The following is a 12,180-nucleotide window of genomic DNA, read 5'->3' on the forward strand; positions in this document are numbered from 1 at the left end:
TTGCAGGCAGTTCAAAGAAACATTCCACGAATCCCCCAGAAAGAACCCAGTATTCTTGAATTTCTGGAAAATCGCACCCGGGTCCTCTAAAACAACATAACGCAAACAGCAATCAGCCCTAACAACCTCAATGGAAAAAAAAACCAGGAGAAACAAAATGCAATGGCAGAAGATGTCCTGAACCTAACAACATGCATAGAGTAAGCAGACATTGATGTCCCACAGAAAGAAATGTTCAGTTGGATGAAGGGAGACATCGGAGAGTGTAAGACATGAAAAAATAATAATTTATAAATTATAAAGGGTTTGTGAGGAGGGAAGCTGGGGGAGGGAGGGGAAAAATAAGGAGCTGATACCAAGGGCTCAAGTAGAAAGAAAATGTTTTGATAATGATGATGGCAACAAATGTATAAATGTGCTTGACACAATGGACAGATGTATGGATTGTGATAAAAGTTGTATGATCCCCAAATAAAATGATTTTTTTTTTAAAAAGAAAATTTCAGAATGCTGCTTGGGATATGAGGGAAACAATACAGAAAAAGGATGAAATGATAGAGGATATAAAGATCATACACCAAAGGGAAATACAAAAACTTAGGGAGGAGATAACAAAAACTCACAGACTTTGCCAACTGACTGGAGGAGGCAGAGAACCGCACCAGTAACCTAAAGGACAGCCAAGCCTATTTTAACAAACATGAACAAAAGTCTAATAAGATCACCAGAGTAGCTGAAGAAAACCTAAGAGCTATGTCTGATGCTATGAAGAGGAACAACATCAGAATAATTAGATTACTGGAGGAAGACACAACAAAGAAGTCATCTGCAACAATAGTGAGAATTCCTGGAGGAAAACGTCCCAGGCTTTATGAATGAAAACCAGGCAACTGTTCAGGAGGCTGAAAGAACACCAGCTAGATTGAATCCCTAGAAGAAGTCACCAAGGCACATAATAGTTAAACCATCCAACTTTGAGGAAAAGGAGAAAATTATGAGAGCAGCGAGGGGAAAAACAATCAATCACATATAAAGGTTCCCAAATAAGAATATGCTCAGACCTATCGGCAGAAACTATGAAGAAGAGGTGAGAGTAGAATAACATATTCCAAAAATTGAAGGAAAATAATGCATGAATATTCTACCTAGCCAAATTATCTATCTAGATTGAGAAGTAAGAGTCTTCTAAGACAAGGGAAAACTCAAAGACTATGTTAGAAGAAACCCAGCCCTACAAAAGATCCTTGCCAACCCAGTATGGACAGAACAGCACTCACCAAGCTGCACAATCCCACCCTGGGGGCAAAAAAGAGAAAACAGCCCCCAAGATAGCATTGGCTTAAGGGTGGAAAGAAGTCAAGAATGACACACACACACACACACACACACACACACACGCATGCACGCACAACACACTGATAATAAAGGGAGGTAGGAAAACATCCAACACAAAGGTATAAGATGACATCACAGAGTCTACAGATGGGTGTAATAACCCTGAATATCAACTGACTGAACGCAGGCATTAAAAGGCTGAGGCTGCTCCAGAAGTCCTCATGGGCAATCTGGTCTCCCAGCGGAGGGAGCCCCGGAAGGCAGGCTGAAGGGAGGCGCAGGGCCTTGCACAAGCACCAGGTCTTGGCCTTCTGCTGAGGCAGCTCCGAAGCTGACCTCCTTGTGCATGTGGTTCCATAGAGTCTTGTCTGTGCACAGAGCCCTCGGCAAGGCAAGGCTGTCATCCTTCAGGGGAGAAGAGCCCATCTTTCTCCCAGGTATAAAATGCAGGGATCACTTTTGCACCGAATTGACAATTCCATTTCACATCTGAGGACAGTATCACCTACGTTGGGGACCACTGTTAAATGTCTTTAAGGGAGGAGATGCTCGTCTCTCTGAATTGGAAGTCCCGGTGATTTTTGAAGCCTCCAACAGTTGGAATAAGCCGACACTCAAGCAAAGCTCCCAAACTGACATCCTTACATACCTGCCCCACTGAGGAACATCATGATGTCAGCAAGTCTATACACTTGAACCATTGCACAAAGGGGAGAGATGAAAAAAAAAGCTGAGGTTAGCTGACTCTTTCAATGAAGCTAGTATAACTCTGATACCAAAATCGGGCAAGGATCCCACAAGACTGGAGAACTTTTGACCAACATCTCTATGAACATTGATGCAAAAATCCTTAACAAAATACTAGCTGATAGACTATAAAAGTATATACTATATATACTTGTGTATAAGCCAAGAGTTTTTCAGCACATTTTAAATGTAGTTTTTGTGGTAAAATTAGGTGACTTGGCTGATATTCCGGTCAGTTTATACTCAAGTAAATATGATAAAACAAATAGTCTATCATGACCAAATGGGATTCATACCAGGGAAGCAGGGATGGTTCAACATACAAAAGACCACTAGTATCAATCGCCACATTGACATGAAAATCTTTAAGAACCACATGATAATATCAATAGACTCAGAAAAAAACATTTGACAACATCCAACAATTTCTGTTTAAGATACTCAAGAAGGTAGGATGAAAGGAAAATTCCTCAAGCTATTACAAACTATATATGAAAAACCAACAGCCAAATGGTAGTCAATGGAAAAAAGACGAACAATCCCACTGAAGAAAGGGGACCAGAAAAGGATGCCCCTTGTCTCCACTCTTATTTAACATCACACTGGATGTCCTAGCTAACAATACATGGCAAAGAAAAGACATCAAAGGTATTCGCCTGGAGAAGGAAGAGATGAAACTATCGTTTTTTGCAGATGATATGGTTTTATATATGGAAAAACCCACAAGGGGAGTATTGGAGGCAATAAAGGATTATGGCAGAGTGGCAGGATACAAGATCAAACAGAAATCTATCAGAGTGCTATACACACAAGACCACAGAAGAGGAGATAGAAAAGGTGGTACCCTTCACAACAACCAAGCACAAATGGAAATATCTAGGGATATATTTGCCTAAAAAAAACCCAAAAGATTTATATGAGGAAAACTACAGAACACTATTACAAAAAACCAAGAGTGACTTCAACAAATGGAAGACTATCCCATGCTTGTGGATTAGAAGACTAAATATAGTAAAGATGTCAGTTCTGCCCAAAGCACTAATATAAGTTTAATGCAATCCCGATACAATTACTATCATCTTTCTTCAAATAATTGGAAAAACTGATTACCAACTTCACACGATGAGGGAAGAAGCCCAGAATTAGCAGAGAACTCCTCAAGAAAGAGGACACAGTGGGAGGACTTGCTTTACCTGACCTTAACACAGATAATACAGCCACAGTGGTCAAAACTGCATGGTATCGGTTTAATGACAGATACTCAGACCAATGGAAAAGAACTGAAAACCCAGAAATAAAATCATCAGCAAACAGACAACTGTATCTTATCTTTGCTAAGGACCCAAAAAATATCAAATGGGAAGCAAATGCCTTCTTCAACGAGTGGTGCTGGAGAAAGTGGATATCAACTTGCAGAAAAATGAAGTAAGAACTTTATCTCACTCCAAGAAACAACAACAAACTCAAGGTGGATCACAGACTTCGAGGAAAACCCCCAAACTATTAGGGCCATTAATTAGGGAACTGAAACAAACCTGAGAACTTTGGTGCAGGGAATACATGGGCTAGCATTTATAGAGGCCTAATAAAGGCATGTACATATGTAAATATATTTATATATGAGGATGGGGAAATAGATTTAGGTGTATATATTTATAGGTTTAGTATTAAGGTAGCAGATGAACACTGGGTCTCCACTCAAGTACTCCCTCAATGCAAGAATACTTTGTTCTATTAAACTGGCATTCCATGATGCTCACCTGCCTAACACAATCTCTGAAGACAAGGCAGGTACACAAGCAAATGTGGTGAATAAAGATGATGGTGCCCGGCTATCAAAAGAGATAATGTCTAGGGTCTTAAAAGACTTGAAGGTAAACAAGCGGCCATCTAACTCAGAAGCAACAAAGCACACATGGAAGAAGCATACCAATCTGTGTGATCATGAAGTGTCGAAGGGATCAGTTATCAGGAAACAAAGAACAAAAAATTATATCATTGTGTGCTCACCTCCCTGATACGATCACTGAAGACAAACGAGTACATAAGCAAATGTGATGAAAGCTGATTGTGCCTGGCTATCAAAAGATATAATATCTAGGGTCTAAAAGGTTTGAAGGTAAAGAAGCAGCCATCTAGGTGGAAGAAGCACACCAGCTTGTATGATTATGAGGTGCTAAAGGGGTCAGTTATCAGGAATCAAAGAACAAAAAAAATCTTATCATTGTGAATGAGGGGGAGTGTGGAGTGGGGACCCAAAGCAGGCAACTGGACATCCCCTTGGGAGCAGACAAACCAGTCAGGGTGCAGTATAGCAACGATGAAACATACAACTTTCCTCTAGTTCCCAAATGCTTCCTCCCCACCCACTATCATGATTCCAATTCTACCTTACAAATCTGGCTAGACCAGAAGATGGACACCGGTACAGATAGGAACTGGGAACACAGGGAATCCAGGGCAATTGATCCCTTCAGGACCAGAGGTGAGAGTGGTGATACCAGGAAGGTGGAGGGAGAGTGGGGTAGAGAGTGGGAACCGATGCTAAGGATCTACATATAATTTCCTCCCTGGGGGATGGACAACAGAAAAATTGGTGAAGGGCGATGTTGGGCAGTGTAAGATATGACAAAATAATAATTTATAAATTATCAAGGGTTCATGAGGGAGGGAGGAGTGGGGATGGAGGGGGAAATGAGGAGCTGATGCCAGGGGCTTAAGTGGAGAGCATATGTTTTGAGAATGATGAGGGTAACGAATATACAAATTTGCTTTATACAATTCACGCATGTATGGTTTGTGTTAAGAGTTATATGAGCCCCCAATAAAATGATTAAAAAATACATGGGCTATTAGAAATAGGGAAGGACACAAATACAGATGAATCACAAATGTCAAGTGGGATATACTAAAGATAAAATACCTATGTACATCGAAAATATTCACCAAGAGGGTAGTAAGAGAGCCACGGACTGGGAAAATATCCTTAGCTATGACACATCAGACAAAGGCCTTATCTCTAAAATCTATAATACTCTGCTAGCTTCCAAAAATAAAAAACTAATTGCCCACTGAGGAGGTGGGAAAAGAACTTGAATATAACTTTCACAAGGGCAGAAATCCAAATGTCCAAAAATAGTATGAGAAAATGTTCTCAATCATTAGCCATAAGACAAATGTGAATCAAAGCAATGAGATACCACCTAACACTCTCAAAGACAGTCCAATTCAAAAAATCAGAAAGCAACAAGTGTTGGAGGGACTGTAGTGAGATAGAAGCTCTCATCCACTGTTGGTGGACCTGCAGGTATATAAAGCCACTATGAAAACCGATTTGGCGATATCTAAAACAGATGGAAATTGAGCTACCATACAACCCAGCAATCCTCCTACTGGGCATATACCCAGAAGAGGCAAGAAACAAACCACAGCCAGACATCTCTGTTCCAGTGTTCACTGCAGCACAGTTCACAATTGCAAAGAGTTAGAAACAACCCAAATTTCCATTAACAGGAGAATGGATTAAAAACTGTGGTACAAACATACAATGGAGAGTACTACGCATCCCTAAAAAGCAGTGATGCACACATGAAGCATATCGCTGCATGGGAAGAACTGGAGGAAATTACGCTGAGCGAAGCCAGCTAAGCACAAAAGGACAAGTACAACATGAGTTCACTGAGGTAAGCTTAAAATTGCAAAAGGGGCATAGGGGAAAAGCTACCATATACAAAGATTCCTGGGGTGAGGTCCTGGTAATATGGCAGGGGCCAGACCAAACCCAGGGACACATATGGTAGCCAACTAAAAAGGAGGGGGCAGAAAGAAAAAACAGAAAATATATGGGTAGCGTGGGAACAGGGCACTAACCAACTCATTGGGAGGGTATTGTTTGTATCTCCACAGGGAAAGAGGGACCAGACTTCAACCAGGTGCTCCAAGACATGAATGCGATGTACCAACATGAAGCAGGGAACCAGTGGAGAGGTCTGAGGGGACAGGTCCAATCCTAACTATGTGGACAGCCATCCATCCCTGCAAAAGAATTCACTTCAGGGGACAGCACTGAAGCTACAGCTCAGGGAGAGGAACATATCTGATCAGAGCACACAGGAGCAAATTAAGGGAGAGGAAGCGAGTATGGTGCACATCCTGGCCTGCCAAGCCCTGAGGACTATATTCTCGCTCAGAGCAGCCAATGGACAGTGAGGACTGTACGGCCATCCCCACTACGAGATATGACGTCCCTCGCTGACCCATAGCACTACGGGGGACAACACTGGAGATGCAGTGTGGGAATTGTGCTCAATCTGACTCCACTACACTGAGGTGAAACACTAAGGGCGTAAAACAGAAAAGCAAGGGGAACAGAGCAATGAAGTCCCCAGGAAATACCAAAAATAGACTTTGGGGCCAGGGTGTGGTGCCCCTTCAGACTCAACCAGAAAACACTCCTAAAGGTCAACAAATAGAACTTGAACTATTTATAGTATTTTCTCTTCTTTGTCATTGGTTTTTGTTGTTACTGTTTTGTTTTCTTTTGTTGCTTTGTCTTGTTTTCTGTGCATATTATTATCTCTGCAGGTCTATCTAGATAAGACAAGTGGGATAAACAATCTGGAGGAGAAAACAGATTGGTTCCAGGCGGTCATGGCAAAGGGGGAGGTGGGGGAAAGGAAGTGGGTGTTAAACCCAGGGACAAGGGAACAACAAGTGATCCATAACCGATGGCAAAGAGGATATAGGAGGCCTGGTAGGGCTTGATCAAGAGCAATGTAACTGAGAGGAATTACTGAAACCCAAATGTAGACTGAACATGATAGTGAGACAAGAGGAAAGTAAAAGGAATAGAGGAAAGAGGTATTTATGAAAGTCTAATACAGGCGTGTTCATATGTAAATATATTTAGATATGATGGGGAAATAAATCTATGTGCATATATTTAGGTTTAGTATGAAGGTAGCAGATGGAAATTGGGCCTCCACTCAAGCACTCCCTCAATGCAAGAACACTTTGTTCTATTAAACTGACATTCCATGATGTTCACCTTCTTGACATGATTGTTGAAGACAAAGTGGGTGTGGTGCATAAGCAAATTAGTGAAGAAAGCTGATGATGCCCAGCTATCAAAAGATATAGACTGTGGGGTCTTCAAGGCTTGAAGATAAACAAGCAGCCATCTAGGTGAGAAGCAACAAAAGCCCACATGGAAGAAGCACACTAGCCTGTGTGATTATGAGGTGTCGAAGGGATCAGGTGGCAGGTGTCAAAGAACAAAAAATCATATCATTGTGAATGAGGGGGAGTGCAGAGCGGAGACCCAGAGCTCATCTGTAAGTAACTGGACATCCCCTTACTAACAGGTGTCCTCAAACTATGGCCCGGAGGCCACATGCAGCCCACCAAGGATATTTATTCAGCCCGCTGGGTGTTTTTGCCCCACTTTTTTTACTTCAAAATAAGATATGTGCAGTATGCACAGGAATTTGTTCATAGTATTTTTTTAAAAAAACTATAGACTGGCCCTCCAACGGGTCTGAGGGACAGTGAACTGGCTCCCTGTTTAAAAAGTTTGAGGACCCCTGCCCTTACAAAAGGGTCACAGGGAGGAGATGAGCCAGACAGGGTGCAGCATAGCACCGATGAAACACAACTTTCCTCTGGTTCTTTAATGCTTCCTTCCCCTAACTATCATGATCCCAAATCTACCTTACAAATCTGGCTAGTCCAGAGTACACTGGTACAGATAAGAGCTGGAAACACAGGCAATACAGCACAGATCAACCCATCAGGGCCAACAATGGGAGTAGGGATACCAGGAGGGTGGAGGGAAAGTGGGGTAGAAAGGGGGAACCAATTACAAGGATCTACATATAACCTCCTCCCTTGGGTATGAACAGAATGGGTGAGGGAGCCATCGGACAGTGTAATACATGAAAAAAATTATGAATTACCAAGGGTTTGTGAGGCCTCCCTCACAAGGGTGGGTGGGGGAAGGAGGAGGAAAATGAGGAACTGATACCAAGGGCTCAAGTAGAAAGAAAATATTTTGAGAATGCTGATGGCAACAAATGTACAAATGTGCTTGACACAATGGATGTATTGATTGTAATGTGATAAGAGTTGTAAGAGCCCAAAATAAAATGATAAAAAAGAGGATTTCTATTTTTTTTACTAAACTGATAAAAGGCATTTTTGCCATTCTACCTCAAAATCCTATAGTTGCAGTTATACAGCAAAATATAAAGACATAAATAACAACAACAGCAAAATAGATTGGCCTTTTCTCTGCAGGGGGCAAGAGGGAAAATATGGCTTTAGGAGTTTTAATTGAAACAGTACCCCGGCATATACTCAATTGATATCTGATTTAAATTCACAATTTTTTCCCTACCAGAACTTAGATGTCAATATATCTCAGGTTCTCACCCTTGAAAAGATCTTTACCCAGCTTCTTTAAAAGGTTCAGCTGGAGGACATACTCAGGTATTGCCATGCAGACCCACCATCCAATCTGCAGGAGAAAGATGGGGTATTCCTTCTGTGTAAACCCCAGGAAGGTTCACAGCCTTCGAAGCCACGTGGGGCAGTTCTACTTCTTCTCACAAAGTTGCTGTGAGCCAGAATGGGCTGGGTGGCCATGGCTTTTGATGCTGGGCACATGCTTCTGGAGGCAGTCTACAGCGTGAAGAGTGTGAGATCTGGACACAGTGCGTGCCTTCCAGTCACAGCGCCCGCCTGCTGCGTCTCTGACCTCCATAACTCAAAATAACTCATGCTTCCTCTGTAAAGAGGAAAGAACCGCAGCACATGCTTCATATGGGTCTTGTAGGGATTCCATGTGAAATAAATATAACATGCCTAGAATAGTGCTTTGCATATGCTAACGATTCAATGAATATAAGCCAATAATTAATACCACTAGGAATATATTGATAGGCTATTCAAGCTATATAAGTAGCTATAAGTAGTCTAAATTCAGTTCACATAAGTATGGTCATCAGACATTTTCTATAATGAGATATGCTCCCACTTGGGGGTGGGGTGAGAGAGAATTAATAAACTGAAAGATAGACACATAAGAAAAGAAATGAGAATCACTCCTTCATTTGCTCTGTGTTTCAGAAAACACTAGTATTGTTTCCTTCCAAGAGAAATCGTCCTCTCCTGAAGACGTAGGCTGTGTATCTCTGTTCGAGAATGAGGATTATATACAAAACAACTCTGAAGCATCGGATAGTTGCTGAGCTACAAAAATGGAAGTTTCAGGTAGTGCAGCCTACTCTCAGGCCTTCCATTTCACTTTGACCTACAAAAAAAGCAGAGCTAAACTTTAAAGCTTCACTGATTTCAACTATATTGATAATTCTGATTAGCATACATGCTTATTTTTCACAACTCCTCTGCTTCTTTTCCATTTTGAAAGTCTAGAGGTAAATGTTTTCTGAAGTGCATGCAGAAGTATACACACAGCACAGAAGCATTCTTGTCGACCTCCGAATGTAATTCGAAAGATCAAACAGGATCATGTACTTGAAGTATTTTGTAACATAAATACTGGTACATTTGAGTCTACTGGCTTTCAATGCTCTGACTTTTTCTGGACTTCTTCCTAAAATTATTCTTTAAATTCTTCCCATAATGCCTAGAGTACGACCCAAGAGTTCTTCACTAATTGGTTCTCGATTTAGCTCTTTATCCTTTCCTTTCCTGAAATGCCCCCAGATTGAGACTCTTACAGCTCCCTGAATCTGTTATCCGGTCTGTCCTCATGCCTCTGATTATGCTGTGCCCTTGACTGGTAATGCTCACCCCCTCCACGCCCCCATTAGACTTCACTAAATCTTCCTTCTCTTTCACGGGTCAGCTCAAGCATCACTTTAAAATACACTCTCCACTTAAAGCCCTATTGATGAAAAGTATCTCTCACCTGAACTACCCGGTCAGTTTTCCAATTAAGTCTTCGTCACTGACCGACACCTCTCTAATTCATCAGAGAGCCTAAGTGAAAAGTCACACTCCTCATCACCGTGCTGCTGAGAAATACAAATCTCCAGTAAAGCCCCCAAACTTCTTGACTTAGAATTGAAGACTTCAATATTAGGTCTAAGACTATCTCACAAAATCTAAGAAAAGAGAAAATATGTGATGGCAATGAGGGGAAAACATTTTTGTAAACCTACCATTTTCTTTAAAGGGTACTTGGGATGAAGGGTTTCCAGAACTATGCATAGTCATTCCTGTGACATAAATTACATTATTAGACATGTGACAAAATGGTCAGACACTAGATAACTCATTTCTTCTGATAAATCGATACAAATGTTTAAAACATTAAGGCAGCAATAATATTCCTTTTATTTACCCGAAGAAAAAGAAGACTTTCCAAAATGAGCATAGAAACTACTTTTTAAAGTCCAAGTTAAATGTATTAACTCTGTTTTGCAAAGTAAGTTTAAATGCAAATCTATTGTCTCTGACAACTATGAAATTATCAAACAGGTGGGTTTTACAGGGTCATGCTCAAGGAAAATTCAGTATTCAATAAGAATGATTAAAAATGAAAAATCAAAAGCAGAAAATAAATTCCTTTTATGGGTGAATTTTATTCTGATTTTTCTTTGTTGTGATGCACTGATATGCTTTGTCTCTTCTACTCTGATATGTGATGGATTCTCAGGTAGACCAAGGCCTTCCTAGTAAAAATGGCTCTGAATCTATGAGATCCCATTACAGGTGAGCATATTTTTTTAAAAGTTTCTTTTCCTACACTATTACCCTAGGCTCTCAGGAGCCTCCTTTTAGGTTATTTTTAGGTGATTTAGCAATTAACATGGTGTCATCTACTTTTGGATAGGCACACAAATTATGGGAGAAAGAAGGTAAGCTTGTTTATGCTGACCTATGCCATATACTTGACCAGGGTCTTCAATGGATGATTCTGATTCCTGCTTCCTCCTTTCGGGGCTTCTATTTAAACTTGCCAAAGACTTTGAACTAAAGAGGAAAAAGGAAGGTAGGAGGGGGAAGTGTCAATGTTAATATATATATGTATATGTATATATATATGGTGAAAATAATAAAATGTCAAAACAACAGATGTACGAAATGTAGAATTTACAGACATGTAGTTTGGATTATTTAGTAATGTTCTTACTTATTAAGTTTTGTGAATCCTGCCACAGAATCTGGGTCAGATCTCGCCATCGGCTCAAAGGGCTTTCCCAGCAGCTCCTCAGTGGTGTGTGTTGGGGATTCCACAGTGACCGTGGCATTTTTCCGATGAGGATAGAGAGAGGCCTGACTGAGATCGTGGTATGATTTACTCATCCCTCTAGGCTTTGCCTCCCAGGAAGCTCTGGCACTCTTCTCTTTGGAATGGTTTTGGAATGGCTGGTAAAGCGACAACTCTGAGCAGGACAGCCTCTTCAGAATCTCAGCTTGAACTGACAGAGGTTGGACGGCCAGTTTGTTCAGTGTGCTGCTGGCCAGACTGCCAGTGCTGATTGCTCGTGCCATATTAAATCCTCTAACGGACTCTGCTTGGAGATTCAGGCTCCTAAACGAAGCTCTCTCTACAAGGAAATAGGATGGCTTTACACGAAGGAAACACTGCAGTACCTTTATAACAAGAGTTATTTTAATAAAGTTAATACAGCATGCAGTTTTTTAATCACTCTCATTGTCAGTCCAGGTAGGTAGCTTTCAACGTGCGGCAATCAACAATTTTACAAAGGAGGTTTGAAGATCGAGGGGTTTATACCATCGCACCATCCTTGTCATTTCCTCAGCGGCAATGCCTGCCTTCCTACTTCTTCTAACGAGACTCTTGGATGTAACAGTGATTGGAGGTTCAGGCTTATTAATCCTACGTTCCCAACGATGGGTCTCAGTTAGAAATGAGAAAGGTGTTCGGCAGAGCAATTTCCAGCCTGACTCGAGTCTCTACCCTACAATGTTAGCAAAGCAAGGATGGGAGAGGGAGAGAAGACCCCCAAGTGGGCCAATTATGGGGAAGGCATGCCGAAAAAAGCAGATGCTCAGAGCAGAGTTTTGACCAGAGAAAACGTTTTGATGATCATATTATGGAAAGTTTTA

General features: G+C 41.2%; 1 protein-coding gene across 17 annotated transcripts in view; it reads right to left on the reverse strand.

Moving 5' to 3' along the window:
• The window catches only part of PTPN13 (protein tyrosine phosphatase non-receptor type 13), a 234,606-nt gene that overhangs the window by 71,409 nt on the left and 151,017 nt on the right, over positions 1 to 12,180 (reverse strand). For 11 of the 17 annotated variants that reach the window (XM_075544059.1, XM_075544061.1, XM_075544052.1 and 8 more), the window contains 3 exons: positions 11,240 to 11,657; positions 10,985 to 11,079; positions 10,266 to 10,322 (listed from right to left, as the gene is read on the reverse strand). The exons of 3 other annotated variants lie outside the window; for them this stretch is intronic. In XM_075544059.1, coding sequence (XP_075400174.1) covers positions 10,266 to 10,322; positions 10,985 to 11,079; positions 11,240 to 11,657 — 570 coding nt within the window. The remainder of the gene's footprint in view (positions 1 to 10,265; positions 10,323 to 10,984; positions 11,080 to 11,239; positions 11,658 to 12,180) is intronic. 3 more of the 17 variants (XM_075544056.1, XM_075544068.1, XM_075544058.1) reach the window with 1 other exon arrangement.

This window comes from Tenrec ecaudatus, chromosome 3 (assembly GCF_050624435.1).
Source record: "Tenrec ecaudatus isolate mTenEca1 chromosome 3, mTenEca1.hap1, whole genome shotgun sequence".
Classification (NCBI taxonomy): domain Eukaryota; kingdom Metazoa; phylum Chordata; class Mammalia; order Afrosoricida; family Tenrecidae; genus Tenrec; species Tenrec ecaudatus.